Source organism: Rosa rugosa, chromosome 4 (genome assembly GCF_958449725.1).
Source record: "Rosa rugosa chromosome 4, drRosRugo1.1, whole genome shotgun sequence".
Taxonomy (NCBI): Eukaryota; Viridiplantae; Streptophyta; class Magnoliopsida; order Rosales; family Rosaceae; genus Rosa; species Rosa rugosa.
In genome coordinates this window covers 37,592,568-37,610,976 of record NC_084823.1, presented here as the reverse complement: position 1 = coordinate 37,610,976, position 18,409 = coordinate 37,592,568, and the positions used below count along the sequence as shown (strand labels likewise).

General features: G+C 38.9%; 2 protein-coding genes across 2 annotated transcripts; both read left to right on the top strand.

Annotated features, from left to right (window-relative positions):
- The first annotated feature begins 6 nt into the window (after window positions 1-6).
- On the top strand, window positions 7-3,876 carry LOC133743916 (uncharacterized). Its single transcript, XM_062171992.1, has 10 exons — window positions 7-281; window positions 500-627; window positions 726-797; window positions 908-1,053; window positions 1,143-1,257; window positions 1,342-1,422; window positions 1,894-2,028; window positions 2,880-2,967; window positions 3,167-3,280; window positions 3,449-3,876. Exons 1-10 carry the CDS (start codon window positions 41-43, stop codon window positions 3,490-3,492), a joined length of 1,164 nt encoding a protein of 387 aa, XP_062027976.1. The 5' UTR covers window positions 7-40; the 3' UTR covers window positions 3,493-3,876.
- Window positions 3,877-8,543: 4,667 nt separating this feature from the next.
- LOC133743154 (probable methyltransferase PMT14) lies at window positions 8,544-14,503 on the top strand. The gene is made up of 7 exons (XM_062170976.1): window positions 8,544-8,905; window positions 10,185-10,856; window positions 11,237-11,447; window positions 12,151-12,433; window positions 12,897-13,268; window positions 13,609-13,686; window positions 13,966-14,503. The coding sequence occupies exons 2-7, from the start codon at window positions 10,212-10,214 to the stop codon at window positions 14,201-14,203; spliced, it is 1,827 nt and encodes a 608-aa protein (XP_062026960.1). The 5' UTR covers window positions 8,544-8,905; window positions 10,185-10,211; the 3' UTR covers window positions 14,204-14,503.
- Window positions 14,504-18,409: the final 3,906 nt, after the last annotated feature.

Here is an 18,409-nt window from a genome sequence, read left to right as displayed (position 1 = left end):
CGATTTATTTACAGTAACATAGACACACGCCTGAAACAAAATGTCTTCGACTCCAAAGAAGCGCCCCAAACCCAAACCCAGGCCTCACTCTTCGATTCCATTACTCCTCGAACCTCCCCCGAGTCTCTTCCCCACCAAGGACGAGTTTCTCAGGCTCATAGCAGTCCTCGCCATCGCTACCTCCGTCGCTTTCACCGTCAATTTCTCCTACTCCGCTCTCTTCAACCCCTACTCCAAGCCCTTCTGCGATGGCCCCGACGACTCCCTCGACTTCATCTCCGGTAATTTTACTTCTCTTCTCAGTTTCCAGCTCAATTTCCATTCTGTAATGCATCTCTGGCCTGGTTCAATGCCCTAAAATTCTGGTTTGTATTCATTTTCTAGTTGCTGTAGTTTGAACTGTGGCTGCTGCATCAGCATTGTGTTGCAATCCTAGTGTTGAGCAATGGTGTGATGCATTTGGTTATACTGATAATACTTTCGAACCGATTGTTTACAGATTATTGTGAGCCGTGTCCGAGTCATGGACGATGCCATGAAGGCCAGTTGGAATGTGATCAAGGATATAAAAAGCATGGGAAGTTATGTGTAGAAGATGGAGTTATTCAGGACACGGCTACGAAACTTGTGGGTCCTGAAAATATCACTCTTTCTAAGTTTCCTAGTGTTTTAGTATTTCGGACAAAATTTTTAATAAGCTATTTAGGAGAATTTGTATAATGCAGGTGGAAAGGGTAGAAATTCGTCTTTGTAAAGCGTATGCTGAATTTTTGTGCTATGGGACTGGAACAATTTGGGTGAGTTACTTTTGAAATCTTGCAAAATTGATCAGATTATGTCCGTATGGATAGTTTTGATTGACGTTGAATACAATTGATAATGCTTTTTGTCGGTGTGGCGCTGACAGGTTGAACAGAATGACATATGGAATGACTTAGATAAGAACGAGCTGGCGGAACATGTTGGCTCAGACAATGCAATTTATATGTATGCAAAACAAAGGGCAATGGAGATGATTAATAGAATGTTGGACAGAAGGACAAATTCTCTGGGGTATGTCATTCCATTAAGAGGGAAGCTTGTCCAGTTTCTGAATGTGCTGTGGTTATCTTATTTTATGCTTACTTTCTCTGTGTGTGTAGGGTCAAAGAGTTGAAGTGTCCTGACATGCTAGCAGAACACTACAAACCATCATCCTGTCGCATCCGTCAATGGATCTCTGAGCATGCATTACTTATTTTTCCAGTTTGCGCAGCGGTATTCCATTCTAAAAGGCAACCTTTAATGCTTATGTTTTAGTATCACCATATTGAAGCTTGTTGACCGTATTGAGATCTCCAGCTTCTGGGATTGACGTTGTTACTTCGGAAATTCCACCAAAGGCAGTATCTATCGACTAGAGTTGACGAGCTTTACCAACAGGTATACATTTCCCTCTTTCCTTTAATTGTAAGGGACTTCTGCAGACAAGGTTTTCATATTTACGTAGTCAGACATCCTGAGGTGTATCTCCTTTTGCACACTTATAATACTTATACATTTATATGTTTGCTTGCGTGTGAATGTTTGAGAAATATTAGAACTTCCACAAACATCAGAAGCTTACACTGCTTAAATTTGAAAATTAGAACTTCCACAAACATCAGAAGCTTACACTGCTTAAATTTGAAAATTTTACAATGTAACCTACGTGACATTAACTCAACACACCGATGCACATTCATGTAAATTATTACCTTACATCTATATTAGACTAGAGTCATGCTCAATGATGCAGAACATAGATCTTTGCTATTTTAACTAAATAAACAGATACACATGCTTGTAAATTGTTGTGTTAAAATCAATGTTATACTGGAGTTGACATTTCAGTATCTTGTTTTTACGTCATAGATCTGTGAAGAGCTCGAGGAGAAAGCCTTGATGAATAGAGCGAATGATAAATGTGAACCATGGGTTGTTGCCTCTGCATTGCGTGATTCTCTTCTTTCCCTGAAAGAGAGGAAGAACCCTGTATTGTGGAAAAAGGTATTTTAATCTCTGTTTGGCTCTGATTTATGATTTATCACTTCATTCGTTACTTCCTTGTCCAACTGATCATGTACCAATGCATAATATTTCATTTATAAACTATCTGTATTTGAAGCAGTATTCTTTTACCAAACCAAACCGGAAAAGTAGTATGAGTGTATTCAACTACCTCATTGTTGTTTGTTCCATCTACGTTCTGGGCTTGTGTATCAGCTTACTTTCATGGCTTGAGAAGTTGATCTCATTGCTCCCAATTTCACTCCAATTGACGTTTAAGCATAAGACTTATTTGAAAGGTTTTGACCTTTGATTGATAATGTCTTTACTATTTTCTCCTAAAAGAAATAAAGCTTTTAATGTTTACGACTTTCATTTTGCTTTTTGAAAAAAAAAAAAAAAAACGTACGCAAAAACAAAAAACCAAAGGTAGAAAAGACAAAATACCAGGCCTGGCTGAGGTCCAATTGGATTGACCTGGGTTTTTGTTTGGTAGGTTCGGCCGGGTCACTTGGACCAATGATGATAACTTTATGTATATATTTTGTGCATTTGTTACAATCAGTTCTTACTAGTTCTACAAGGTAAAGCCCTACAATATAATTGGTGTAAATATGCAATTCATTTGTGCCATTCGTCCATATTAATATGTAAAATAATACTTGTGTTTAATTGCGTTAACAAGTTGTAATCAAGCTATGAAGTATCATTGTCCATAGTAAGAAATATGATATTGAAACATGAATCAAGTTCAGTTTGCATAGCATGAGTTAGTTAATTGGTTTAATTATTACCTATGGAAAATAATAGTAACAATATAGTTGAGTATGCTTTATCTGTGTTATGGGCAGGTAGAAGAGTTGATTCAGGAAGATTCCCGTGTGGATCGTTATCCAAAGTTGGTGAAAGGTGAATCAAAAGTAGTATGGGAATGGCAAGGTACGAAGGTGGAAATGATGTCGTCTATTCATGTGAATAGGGTGTCCTAGAATTTCCCTTTCTGTTAACATTTAGTGAAACAAAGTCTTAATTTGTGAAATTGTGAGCTTTTCTTGAAACAAAGGAAGTTGTGAATTCTTCTGAGACCATCAGTTCTGTGCAATCAAAACTCTCTCTTGCTGACTCTCATTTTGTGCAGTTGAAGGATCTTTGAGCTCTTCGAGGAAAAGTAGAAAGGGTGAGGCTAGCAAATTGAAGTCCAGCAAAGGTACAGAAAGGAGTCCTGATCAACATTTCCATTCACTCAAGGCTGGTAAGTCTCGAACAAGTTTCTATTTATGATTTAAAATTGTTTACCTGTTTCCATCAACTAATTAATTCTCACTCCCAGCTTGCACTTGGTATGCTCATTTTGTTTCGAAATTATTGTTTGTCTCAATCTACTATAATTGATGTCTTTTGGACCCCACTTTTCATACAGACCAAAGGCAATTGAATTTTGATACAACGATGTTGAGGCAGTGACTATTATTCTGTCAGGCAAGGTGATGTTTTGTCTCTGTAAGGTAATTCATTAGGAGATGTATGACAAACTGTAAATTTGTAACGGGATATAGATCAAGATGTCTGATTAGATATGATTAACTGTTTGATCACTTGATGTAAGAATACAGTGGCAAGCCCCGCTAGTCTTTTTCCATCATTCAGATCCAAATAGTTGAATGTATTCTAGATATCAGGTTTACTTTCCGTTTGTTTATCCATGAGTGTTAATCAGATAGAGCATACCAATGACTGAGGTATGCTCAATACACTGAAAATGAAAAAACTTTTCCTGCTGTACTTTTCATGTACTGTAAATGTGATGCAACATGTAACCTATGCTTATCACAACTTCGTTTGTCACTATCATCTTTTCTTTCAATCAATTGACATTGTAACTAAGGTGCGAAAATGATAGGTTTTTTTTTTTTTTTCTCCTAGTTTGTTATTTTTATACGGAGCTGGATTTGAACTAGCGACATTCAAATGTTCAATAATAGAATAGACACCAGTAGACCAGAGCCAGTTGGTAAAAGATTTTCTCAAAAGCAAAACCATATCATAGCAAAATCAGTATATGAAGTTATTTCGCGTGTGCATATTCTGCCAATTGAAACCAAACCTGTTATAACTCTTATGTCTTCACCATTCGGTGCACAGCCTATCTCCTAAACTGGCTCGACGCCCCGGTCTTCCGCATCGGAGACTGGCTAAGAAAGAGGGCCACCGGCAAACGCTGCCCAACCCTAGGTCCAAAGAGACCTGAAAGCTAGTATCAAATGTGTCGGTACTGGTTTAGTGACAGTGAAGGGCATCGGATCCAACTGCCAACGTTCTAGTATTTATTATTTCTTTGGATTTGTATGGGATGATTTCATGGCATGACCATGACCCTAACAGCTACATTAATTTCATATCATATCCATTTCAAATTAGGATCCTTTAAATTATTAAAGAGGAAGGGCGGGTGTCATATCTTGGTCCTACCTTAATTTTTTTTTTTTTTTTTTTTTTTTTTTTTAAAAAAAAAAAACCCCACCCCATTCCCACCCTTGATGGGGCTCGAACTCCTGACCTCTTATATATGAGACCAAAGCCTTAATTACATTACGTGGACAATTACTCTACGCAGAGGTGGGTTAGAATGTTAGATCTCATGTTTTCAAGTACATGTCGGTTGGTTTTATCTACGGCATCTGACAATGTACGAGTGAGATCTCTCCTCATGCTTTCCAATGAGAAATTTTACTCATAATTGTAATTAGCAGCTTAAATAAGGTACTTTTCTAAATATTGAGAAAGGACTCAGGTGATTTTAGGTACTGAACTCGTCTATTCATAAAGACTATTTATGCATTTACGGAGATGATATTGGTTTCTCATCCACATTCGGAGTTAGGCGGGTTGTGTCCTGGAAACTGGCGATATTTAATTATTTATGGTGGTGTGGTTCCAAACAGTGGCGGAACCACATGGAAGGCTGTCTGGGCTGCAGCCTAGACAGAATTTTGGTCCAAAAACTCTCAAGTATATGTATATTTCCCTTCAATCCATACTAGCCCCCCAAAAAGAAAATTATATGCAGCTACTCGACTAACTCGAGCCCTCGTGTCCGCGAGTCCTCGTCTCCTTGATGGCAGTGCGGCACCAGTTGGAGACGAGCTCGATGATCTGGTCATCTTTGATCGATGGACTCCCCGATGACTGCCTTGACCTTCTGCTAAACAAGCAGAAACTAGCGAGAAAGAAGATAAATGGCAAAGACAAAAACACCGAGCTACTTACTCTGGTTGATTCTGAGGATTAACTGCACCGTTAAGATCCATCTCCTATCAATATGTCTATGATTTCTCCTTCTCTTTTCCGATACCCGCTGTTTGTTTGTTCAAATATGACACTTTGCCCTCGTCTATTTATAGGAAATATAAACCTCTAGTGGCTAAAATGAGAGTAAAACAAGTTTGCAGAGTACTACTATTAACGTACGTGTCTAGCTTAGCTTAGGATGATTCCAACTTTCAAGTCATGTTGTTGATGTCAAGTTTCCTTTGCTCTGCACTAACATTTTTTTAAGTACTCTGCAATAGTGTACTTCTAATTAGCCTAAACGACTTTTGTATCCTGGATCCGCCACTGGTTCCAAAGCTTGCGCGAGGTTGGTGGATGCTTCCACCTCTGCCGATATACTTACCAGAGTTGCTCGTTAAGACATTTTTTGCTTGAGTGACACACATTTGGTCAGTAGTATTCAGTCTAAACACCAAACAAAGAACTTGTTGCTATGCCTTCTTCGAGGCACAATATTTTTAAAGTTGGGCTTACAATTTAATTTGGGAAAAATTCACCAACGGTGTCTGGACATTTAGGGGACTTTCATAATGATACCTGAACTTACAAAGTTATCAATGTGATACCTAGACTCATTTTTTCGTATCAACGTCGTACCTATGACCAATTTCCGTAACGGCTCCGTGACGGAAATTGGCCGTAGGTATCACATTGATACGAAAAAATGAGTCCAGGTATCACATTGATAACTTTGTAAGTTCAGGTATCATTCTGAAAGTCCCTAAGTGTCCAGACACCGTTGGTGAATTTTTCCCAATTTTGCACGTGCGATGCACGTGAGTCACTTAATGAAGACAAAAGGACCGATTTACCCTCAAATTCTTTCTTTCTTTTCTTTTCTTTTTTTCTTTATTCTTCTTTCTTTCTTCTTCTTCTTCTTTTCTGGTTTCTTCTTCCCCTGATTTGAATCATCAAGATTCAAATCATCTTGCTCGTCCGATTCCCACCACCGATCGCCGATCAACCACCGCCGCTGCGTCTGAATCCACCTTCATGCACCACAGATGTTTCTGGTTCCCCCAACTTCAAATCCTATAGAAAATTGAAATTGTGCATTGAGGCTTCACCGCTCACTCCGAGTTCATCCTCGCTGCCGTCGCCAATGACTTGATCACAACAACCTCCACCACCGCACAACAACAACGTCCTCCGCTGCTTCTCGATTGGGTTTGGGGATAAGGACTGCTTCTTCCTCCACCGCTAGCGAAATCGTGGAGGCAAAAGGCCACATTCTAAGGACCACCGGCCGAAAGGACCGCCAAAGCAAGGTTTGCACCACCAAAGGCCCCAGGGACCGCAGCATCAGGCTCGTCGCCCACACCGCCATTCAATTCTACGACATGCAGGACCGGCTTGGATACGACCAGCCTAGCAAGGTCGTCGATTGGCTAATCAAGAAAGCCAAGGCCGCAATCAACGAGCTCGACTAGCTGCCACCGTGGAACCCAAACTAAATTTATGTTCATACAACATTTTCTCCGACGATGCCGATATCCGCCGCGCAGGACAAGCAGAACGTGAGCCTCAATTTCTCAATGGTGGAGGCTCCGAGTTCTTTGTCTACTAATCGGCGAGGCACAATGGTGGGTAGCAGCGGAGTGGTGAAGCTGGTGAATAAGAACAGCTCGAATTTTCTGCAGGTGAGGATGGTGTGGAGGCCGAAGTTGTTAATCTTTGTCTGCCTAAAATTGCCTCTGATCGAAGTTGGGCTAGAGGTCGAAGTTGTCGGCTAAACCGATGAAGTTGCAGGTGAGGATGGTGTGGAGGTGGTGTTGCATGTCGGGAACGAATGAGAGGATGGAGGGGTGGGATTGGAGCTGTGATTTGAGAGTGGAGGGCTGGCGGGGTCTGAGTTTCTGATCAATGGTGTATAAAAGGGGGTCGGAGGAGAGAACGAGAGTGGTGGTGGTCAAGTCATTGGCGGCGGCGGCGGGGATGAACTCGGAGTGAGCGGTGAAGCCTCAATGCACAATTTCAATTTGCTATAGGATTTGAAGTTGGGGGAACCAGAAACATCTGTGGTGCATGAAGGTGGATTCAGACGCAGCGGCGGTGTTTGATCGGCGATCGGTGGTGGGAATCGGACGAGCAAGATGATTTGAATCTTGATGATTCAAATCAGGGGAAGAAGAAACCAGAAAAGAAGAAGAAGAAAGAAAGAAAGAAAGAAGAATAAAGAAAAAAAGAAAAGAAAAGAAAGAAAGAATTTGAGGGTAAATCAGTCATTTTGTCTTCATTAAGTGACTCACGTGCATCGCACGTGCAAAATTGGGAAAAATTCACCAACGGTGTCTGGACACTTAGGGACTTTCAGAATGATACCTGAACTTACAAAGTTATCAATGTGATACCTGGACCCATTTTTTCGTATCAATGTGATACCTACGGCCAATTTCCGTCACGGAGCCGTTACAAAAATTGGTCATAGGTACGATGTTGATACGAAAAAATGAGTCCAGGTATCATATTGATAACTTTGTAAGTTCAGGTATCATTCTGAAAGTCCCCTAAGTGTCCAGACACCGTTGGTGAATTTTTCCCTCAATTTATACGTTGTAGATTGGGTACATTTTTCTTTTCGTATCTTCAATCAAATGTGTCGTAATGTGTAATGTTTTATCGTTAGATTGACAAGTAATACTAGATGAATTATCTTTTCGAGTAACACTTATATATATTTCACCTTATGTGACACCTGATGTGCCACAAATTCCAATCTATGAGAGAGTTTTTTAAATGATGTGGATGTGCTATATCAACTATCACATAAGACAGAATGTAAGTGATATTCAAAAACGTGATTCACATAATATTATTTTTTATTGACATTTCTCTTAAAAAAAGAAAACGAAGTCCAAAAACATAATAATTCAACTATCACAATTAGTAAATCAAAGGAGGTTTTTTTTTTTTGTTACATTGAAAAGAAAATCGAACTCTTCATTTAATTTAATTTTAATCTAATTCTTTTGAAGAGGATAAGACACTTTTTTTTTTTTTTTTATCCAAATCAGCCAATTAAGATTGACCATAACTCCATGAGTTTGACACCTTAACAAGATATTGAATTGGAGATTCTTGTTCAAATTATACGTCAATCTGAACGCGGTAAGGAATTCATTGATACCTTTCTCGCTCACCTTTGTTCTTCTTCATATTATTATTTTTCTCCCTTTTAGATCTGTCCTTTATTAATTATTAACTAACTGGAAGGCAACAGGTCATTGCATGCTCCGGTGTGTGGTGCATCACTGCTCTGTCGGCGGATTTTTTCAACCAAGCAAGTCCACTGTCCACCCACAGACCACAGTTGAAATTCAGATTTCTTCTCCCTATATCTCTACGTGTATAACCCAAAATTCTCTCCTATTCAAAACACTACCTGTCTCACACTCCCCTCATTTACTCTCTCTCTCTGACTCTCACTAGCCACTACTAGCCTTGTGGGGGATGTAGATTGAAATAGTAGGGAGCTTCAAATACCATTAGACCCACTTGAGCTCTCATCTCTCTCAAACCCATCAAAGAGCTCTCTAACCCATCTCAGGTTTGAAAACTTGATGCATCTATATGTTATGTTCTTTCCATGTTGTCTTTAAATACTGTGTTCTGTTTTCCCATCGGATTCTGTGTCTCAAGATCTGTGCTTGCATTGCTTTTCTTTTTGGGTTTTGTGGGAAAGAGTGATCTTTGTTTTATTTGTTCTTGTATTTCTGGGCTCAAAGGTTTTCAATTTAGGCATGGATTTCCTAGTGTGTACATCTTGGTTCGTATCAAGAGTTCTCCTTTTTAGGTGAGACAGGACTTGACATTAATGATCCAAGATTTAAGGCAATGGGTGATCATTGATCTTTCTATTTTTGGCCTTGAGGTTGTAATTGTTGGTCCCAAATTGAAAAAGAAAATAATAATCCCATTGGAATTGCTGATTTGAAGAAAAAATGCCAAATTTTCCAAGTAAAGATTAATCCTTGATTTGATCCAATCAGCCAACTGGCCAGCAAATCTACAAGCTAGATTACTGATTTGGATTTCATCTATTACTTACATCACTTCATCCAATCATGTTATGAGTTCAAACTTCTCTGTAAGTGAATCTAGTTACTGCTTTCAAGTCCTGAGCTATAAGTGCATGTGGAAGTCTTGCTCTATAAGCTTAGCACTCTGGAGGCTATCTGCTTTATTGGTTCCTTTAGTTATGCTTCTCCATCGTTTTTCAGGTCTAAACTTTGACTTTCTTTTGTATGCCAAGGTTTAGAGAGAAGGAAGCTTATGTGATTGTTGTCAGGAAGATGAAAGGGACCCAGTGTATATTTATAAAAAAATGTTCTGGAAACCTATATTTTGCTGCTCATGTGTTATTCTGAAGCTTTCATTTTCTACAATGGTTTTGACTGTTCATTCCAACTCCTCAATTCTTTTTTTGTCCGATAGAATTGCTTGTGAATATTTGACAACCATTGAGATTTTCATAGAGACTAGTTTTTATGCGAAGATATTTAGGATTGCCCAGTACCCTTTGGTCTAGTGGCATAGTCTCCCCTTTATAAGTGGGATGTTGTGAGTTCGACTCACGAAATACTAGTTGTAGCATTTGAGTTGTTTATTTGATAAAAAAAAAAGAAGATATTTAGGATTAAAAATCTGAGGATAAAGACTGCAACTTGACTGGATACCATACTTCGTAACCATTACTGAAGTGGCTGACAATTTGTCTTTTTTTTTTTTTATAATATTTATATCAGACTCTTGGGTAGCTAAATAACTACTATATTAGACCTGATATACTTCAAATAATCCCTCTAAGTTACTTGTTATTGGTGTAGGTTTGAGGGAATTTTCTCAACAATATTATGGGGTCTAAGCAGAATCCTCCAGGAAACAGAACAAGACGCACATTGTCTATATTTGTTGTGATTGCTCTGTGCTGTTTCTTCTACCTTCTTGGAGCATGGCAAAAGAGTGGTTTGGGCAAAGCAGATAAGATAGCATTCGAAGTACCCAAGCAGACAGAGTGCAATGTCTTTAGTACTAATTTGAACTTTGAAACTCATCACAATGACGTGGAGATAATCGAACGCTCTGAACCAAAAGCCAAGGAGTTCAAGCCTTGTGATCCTCAGTACAGGGATTATACTCCTTGCCAAGAGCAAGACCGAGCAATGAAGTTCCCAAGGGAAAATATGGTATACAGGGAAAGACATTGCCCCCCAGAAGAGGAAAAATTGCACTGTCTTATTCCAGCACCCAAAGGGTATATTACTCCGTTTCCCTGGCCTAAAAGCCGCGACTATGCTCACTATGCTAATGTCCCTTATAAACACCTGGCAGTTGAGAAAGCTGTTCAGAACTGGGTAGAGTTTCAGGGTAATGTTTTTAAATTCCCAGGTGGAGGAACAATGTTCCCTCACGGTGCTGATGCATATATTGAGGAACTTGCATCAGTTATTCCAATTGCAGATGGCTCTGTGAGAACAGCATTGGATACTGGCTGTGGGGTATGTTGGTTTTCTAAACTAAATAGGTTCTATTATTTTTTGCATGTGCATGTTTCATTCCTTCATTTGGGCATTTGGTCATCTATATTTAGTTTTTCCTCAACTTCCTTCAGTCATCCAAGGATGTTGTCTTCAGTCTCCTCCATATATTATTTAAGATCCTGCTCCTTTCAAAAACACAATAGTTAGGTAGATGTAATATTGCTTACACATATCTACAAACACAAATGCACTTTCATTTTGTGAGGTGGTTTGATGTCTCAGTGGATATAATGCATATGTAACTAGATTTTGTATCTGAGCTCTCTATCTAGTTGTTCACACACAGTAAGTTCTTTTGTTTAGTCATGGTTGTCCTAATGAGACCGACTGTGACACAGGTTGCAAGCTGGGGTGCATACTTGCTGAAGAGAAATGTATTAGCTATGTCATTTGCACCAAAGGACAATCATGAAGCACAAGTTCAGTTTGCATTGGAGCGAGGTGTGCCTGCAGTTATTGGTGTTCTTGGATCAATACGTCTTCCATACCCATCTAGGGCCTTTGATATGTCTCAGTGCTCTCGATGTCTGATTCCATGGGCTGCAAATGGTAAGATATTGGAGCAACCAACAATAAGATTGGCTCACACATCTTGATTCTTTAATTTCTCTATTATGTAAGACTTTAAGACCCTTGGAAATAGAAAAGCGTATGCATATCTATTTCCATACTCAAAATGATACGGTCACATGAATTGTTGTGAACTTGTCTGAGCTCTCAAAATTAACCACTGAGATAACTTTGGAGTTGCTTGGTACACATGTACACTTGCATTCTATTTGTATCAACGTTAACTGATATGCAAAGTTTCATTTCAAAGTGTATTTTGCAACGTAACTTAATGTTTTTCCCAAGGTTTTAAATTAAATGTTGTTAAGTTTTGACGCTGATTATTTGGTGGCATCTTACACAGATGACTGTTGGTCTAGTTAGGAAACCCTTTAAAATTTCCATTTTTCCAAGTTTATTTTTGGTTAAATACCAATAAAAAGAAAAGATTTCTTTTGGTTGATTGAATTCCTCAATCAATCATTCCCTGTTGACTTAGTGGGCTTTTGATTGTAGTTGGGATTTTAACTATCTTTTCCTGCGTTTCTTAGTTTATTCTTAGTATAGGTATACCAGTCTATGAGATAACATTGATTCATGTATTTATATGTATGATTGGATTTGCGTCTGCAAATTGTTTCTCTAACAAATGTCTCTGAAAGTGGTGGAAGTTTATTATTTATACATCAATGTTTGTGTTCAGATGGGATGTACCTAAAAGAAGTTGATCGGGTCCTTAGACCTGGGGGATATTGGATCTTGTCTGGACCTCCAATTAATTGGAAGACTTACTACAAAACGTGGAAGAGGTCTAAGGAGGATGTCCAGGCAGAGCAAAGGAAGATTGAAGAACTAGCTGAAAGTCTGTGTTGGGAGAAAAAGTACGAGAAAGGAGATATTGCCATCTGGAAGAAGAAAGCTAATACGAAATCCTGCAAAAGAGAGTCTGTCAATATATGCCGAACAAAGGATGCTGATGATATCTGGTAAGTCACCATGCACTGTGGTGTCTCTTAATTACCTCTAATATCCATTGAAGGGGCCTTCTTTGTTGTGGTTTCTCTTGATTACTTCTCTATTATCATAATCCATTGAATGAGCCTTGTTTGTGTTCTTGTAACTTTTTAATCAGGTTGTTTTCATGGATAAGTCTGGTTGTTCCTGAACTTTAAGTCTGCTGGTACAATCATACAATGCATCATTTGCAATTTTCAATCCTCTTCATTGGCATTGCTTCTTTATTGTAATTTTTTCTACTAGGGGTGTACTTTACACTTTTTCTGTGTCCTATTCAATTCATTTCAAGCATATTTGAAAAAATCTACTTCAGTTATTAAAGATAAACTTCGTTTGCTGTTTTTTATTTTTATTTTTTCCCTTCTTAAATCTCTTAATCTAAAGTTCTCACACTGCCTTCCTAATTCTTAGCTTGGTGTCGTCTTTTTTCAGGTACAAGAAAATGGACACATGCATAACCCCTCCCAGTGCAAATGAAGTACCTGTGGGGCAGGTGAAGTTTCCTGCAAGGCTTTATGCAGTCCCTCCTCGAATAGCTAATGGATTAGTTGCAGGGGTGACAACTGAATCTTATCAAGAAGACAATAAACTTTGGAAAAAGCAAGTAAATTCGTACAAAAGAATCAACAAATTAATTGGCACTACAAGATATAGGAATGTGATGGATATGAATGCTGGCCTGGGAGGATTTGCAGCAGCCCTTGAATCACGGAAGTCTTGGGTTATGAATGTTGTACCCTCAATAGCAAAGAACACTTTAGGTGTTGTTTATGAGAGAGGTCTAATCGGCATATACCATGACTGGTAATGTTAATCCCTGCTCCCTTTCTGTCATATTTTTGTTCCAACTTATAAGTGCATAGTCTCTCAACTCAAAAAAAAAAAAAAACAATGTATGCATAGTCTCCATCAGGACCTATTAACCTTGGGTATTTGATGACCCATAATATTGATGCTAATGTTAATTTGGCTTTTCCATCAACAACATTGAAATTGATTTTTTTTTTTTTTTTCCAAAAAAGAACCTTGATTCATGCAAGCATTGCCAGTTTAACCTCAAGCAATTATTCCCCTATAATGAAGGACATATCTGCTTGCTAGTTTCTAATTCCAACTTATACAAAGACAAAATTCTCAATTTCAGGTGTGAAGGCTTCTCTACATATCCAAGGACATATGACCTTATTCATGCCAGTGGGGTGTTCAGCTTGTACAGGAATGAGTAAGTATCATCACTTATTCCAGCGTGATTGCAACGTGATATTTTCTAATGATATAGCAATTATAACATGGGATTTAATATCTTCTTATGATAAGTAGTTTGTTTGTTTGTTTGTTTTTTTTGTTTTTTTTTGGCAAACTTAATAAGGTAAATCGTCTAATTCTTAATAGAATAAATAATTTTGATTAGATAGAGTTTGCTTTAAAGCTAAAACGTTGTTATATGAGGCATATCCCAATGTCCTAATTGATACATGATTATATGTAATCTATCAAGCAGGTGTGAAGCGGAAGACATCCTGTTGGAGATGGATCGCATCTTGCGGCCTGAAGGGACAGTCATCTTAAGGGATGAGGTCGATGTCCTGAACAAGGTGAAGAAGATTGCTGGGGGTATGAGATGGGATACCAAAATGATGGACCATGAGGATGGACCTCTTGTACCTGAGAAGATACTGGTTGTTGTTAAACAGTACTGGGTTGAAAACAGCGGAAACAGCACATCCAGTGATGACTAACCATGCTATCATTTGGTTGCGAGTGAAATAGGACATACACCATGGAAGGATAGCTGGGGACTAAAGAGTTCTGATCCTTAAAGATGAATTGTGTACTGTAATTTGTAACTTTGTATTACTGATGAATGATTGAGAATAGAGCGCATTTATTTCCCTAGCTATTTCTCCTGGTTTGACAGGGAAAAGGATACAGGGATGTTGAATAATTAGTGTCTACAGATTATTTGAAGCAAAATAGAACACAATTCATATAAATGTTTTGTTCTTAATTGGCTAATTGAAAAGTTTGTTCTCTTCCTAGCTTTCTTATCTCAGTATTACATATTTTTGTTTTGGCTGGAGAAACAAAGGAAATTACATGGAGAACCCCTGCTGTAATCCACATCAAGTTTGTCAAAGCAGAAAGCATTATTTGCTGTGGTAGGCAGAAGCCGCACAATACTAAACCAAATCCTATCTTCTGTGATCTCGTGCCCTATGTTTCCCATGGCATCCGCTACTCCATTAGGTTCTTTATAGACGTAGTTTGCTTAAAAGAAATGGACTCAAAGTGAAGTTCCTCATTATGGTGTGAGCAGGAAGGATGACTCGTGAATTAAGAGTTTCTCATTATAGTGATTAGAGCTTCTGAGAATCTTCTATAAGACTGACAAATTTGCACTATTAAGCGCGCGCGCACTGACGTAAAAATATATATATATTATGTGCAAGAACAATTAATCAGGATACAAATCTGGACAAATGAGAGACATGGCATCTTGTTCAAAAAAAGGTTTTAGCTTAAGCCAGGCTTAGGGTTTTGATGGCTGACCACGCACTTGGTATGGGCACAGTGGACAGACATTGTGCCACTTGACAATGCAATCTTCATGGAAATGGTGTGAGCAGGCAAGCGAGTGACAACCCTCGAAGGCGGGGGCGCTTCTCTTCCTCGCAGTGGCTTCTTGGCGATGGTGCAGCAGCTTTCCAGTCCAATTAAGCAGCCTCTTGCTCCTCCTTGTGGGTTGTTTGACTTGTTTCTAGCCTCCTCCTCCATCAATTAGGTCCTTCATGCATATAACCAAGAGGACGTCCCTCAAGCAGCTATCAACTCTCACTTTCTCCAAACCTTCCATCGACGATATCACATCGTCTAGATTCTAGAAAGGCAGCGGCAGCAGAACCAAAATGGTGATCATTCACTTCCAATATCTCCACATGAATAAGTGAATAACAGAAAATGAGCTAGAGGCTAGGATGAGGCTACTAGATCTTCATCGGCCACCGGAATACTTCTTTAATACTTGATCGTCTTACATCATCGGGTACTGGCTCCTTGTCAAACTCGCCGGAAAAAAAACAACTCGACCATTATCCATGTATACTCACTCTTGTTGGATAATAGCTCGCTACGAGAGAGATTATGAATGGGGATCCATTATCTGAGAGCAATGGTTCATCGTATAGTGATTGTGCCAATCAATCGATAAGTTTAGTACGATTTTAGTGTAGTCCTTTATTTCGATTTGAACCAAGTCCTCGCCCTCTCTTTGGTTCGGTTCGCTTGTGTGCCGCACCATACTCTCAAATAAATACTTCTCAAACGTCAAACAACATGATTGCTTGAACAACTGAATGGAATGATCTGTAGTCGGACAAGGACTACAACCTTCTGCCTACCAGGATAAAGAAAACTCGGAACAAGTCAGGAAAGGGTTTGGTCATTCAGGCTGCTTAATTGGAGAATTTTCCCCATGAACCTTAGTAAATTTCCAGCATTAGAGTTTCAGCATGAAGACCAAATTATCAAAAGATTTACCTTGAACAAGCAATTTTGGATTTTTGAACTCTTCCGTTTTGATATATAAATTGCATTTACTAGATTAAAGTTCAGACTATAGCTAGCTGTTCAATTTCCCAGCCATCATATCCTTCTACTTTTATTTTTATTCACCATGTATGTAGGCTACAGATTCAAAGACCCGACGAGAACCTGCCCAATGTTATACAGTTATAGCAAGTAAAAAAAATGCACAGTTGGAGCATTTTACGTGCGCCGAATGAATTTATTTTGGGCCTAGGAAGTCTTTGGATTCCCTTGACAAAGTCAAAAAAAAAAAAAATGTTATCGCCCTAAGAGAAAAGAAAGTGTTGGATCCAATTGCCTCATTGGCCTCACCTAACCCTCTGATCGAGGGCTTCAAGTTTGTTTCACTTTCTTTTTTCTTTTCAATTTTTTTTTTTTTTTAAGAAAAGAAAAATTACAACTTGACACAAATGCATTCCATCGAATAAGACTGAAATGCTGACAATGATCAAATAGCTAAACGATCTCCATTTTGACTTCTTTTATTTTCTCTTAGCAAGTATGAGCCATGAATAATGGCTTGAAACATGAACGGATTTGATCATTCGTCTGCAAGTCTCTAATGAAAATAACTGCGCCTTTCATGTTTGACCTTAAGGAACTCTTACCTATATCTCACTATCTACATGTCTTCATGTACGTACAAATTTGCAATAACTATTTGTCTATTTCATTTGTGACCTTACATCATTGCAGGCACCAAACTTCAACCTACGGTCAGTGATATTCGAATCATTTCGAGTACTCCCCTGAAAACCTGCTTTGGCAAAAATAAATCAGTGGGCAGGAGACAATGTACATAAACTCACCAGAAATAAAAGGTTGATTGCATTATTGGGATGAAACGAGTTAGCACTTTAATTGTACCAAGTCTCTAATCCAATGCTTGCCCGCCCCAGGTTTGTTTTCTTGGACCCTACATCCATCTACCGCCTGTGGAATTCACAACTGCCCAAAACCCGTACGTCATATTCAGATAGTTTCAACGTACATTAGGTCACTTCATCGAAAAATTCTTAGGTAGAGGCTTCCCCACTACGTGGATTTAGGACAAGCCAATCAGACATTAGAATTTTTTTTTTTCTTGTTCCGAAACTGCCCCTGCTTTTTAAAAGTACAATACCCAAAAACCCCCCTCTGCTGGGGTTGATTGGTCTGTCCTATATCCACGTGGTGCGGCTGCCCCACGCAAGTCTCTCTCATCTCTAGGGTTTCACTCGCATCGTGCAATATATATGTTGTCCTTACTTTGACACCTCGTTTAAATAGTTTCAACATTAATTTCACTCAATTAATAAAAGGCTCCGCAACTCGCGAGGAAAACTTGGTACGAGTAGGGTTTTTGAGGGTGCTCATCCGACGGCATCCCTATGCTTGCACAGGCCGCTGGCCATGGCGGATGAGGTGGATACTGCCGGACGGGTGTGTGCTGATTTCCAACAAGATAGTGTTTGAACTCAATTCCCAAAAGGACAAAAAACAAAAAAAAACAAAAAGACGTCAAAAAACAGTGGTAGACACAACAATATTTCAATGAGGTCACATTAAGGTAGCTTTCGTGCCACCATACGATGAAATCAAAAATATACACGTAAATAGATTGGACTTAGTTACTTGAACTAAAAAGAAAAATGACAATCAGTGACAAGACACCACATTCAATTAGGTTCAACAATCAGCATTGAGGTTCAATTCATTGGGTCAACGTCAAATTAATACGCATCAAGCCATATATGTTGGTCTTATTTACCTGATCCAAGTTAGAGATCACTTAGAGCCAACAGTACTAAGCCAATACTACAGATACCATGCACACTGATGCCAGGCCCGGGGCAGAAAATAAAATTGGGCCCTTTATATAAAAAAAATTCAAACATATTTTATATTGATGAAAAAAATATGATACAACCGGAAAAAAACATATTTTATATTTATGTGTGTGTGCATATGTATAATTGTACATACAAGCCAAGGAATCATTGCATGCGTATAGATTAATTCCATTTTCCTTTTATTTCTCTTAATTTGATTCACAACAGAAAGTAAGAGAGATGCATTTTAGAGATACAGATTTGATTTTTTGTTTTTTTTCATCTACTGCCTCATTTGGGGCCCTGGGCTATCGCCCTGCCTGCCCTGGACCAGGGCCGGGCCTGACTGATGCTCGTAATTCTGTTTTTCTTACCAACGTGGCAAGCCAAATTTTACATTAAAGCTCTGTTTGGTTTGTGGATCCGGGGTGGGTTGGGGGGAATCATTTTCCACCTCTTTTTCCTTTCCATTGGGAAGCATTTTCCCTTCCATTGTCACTCCCAAACACAGGAAAGGAATGACATTCCTTTCCCAATGCCCAAAATCTA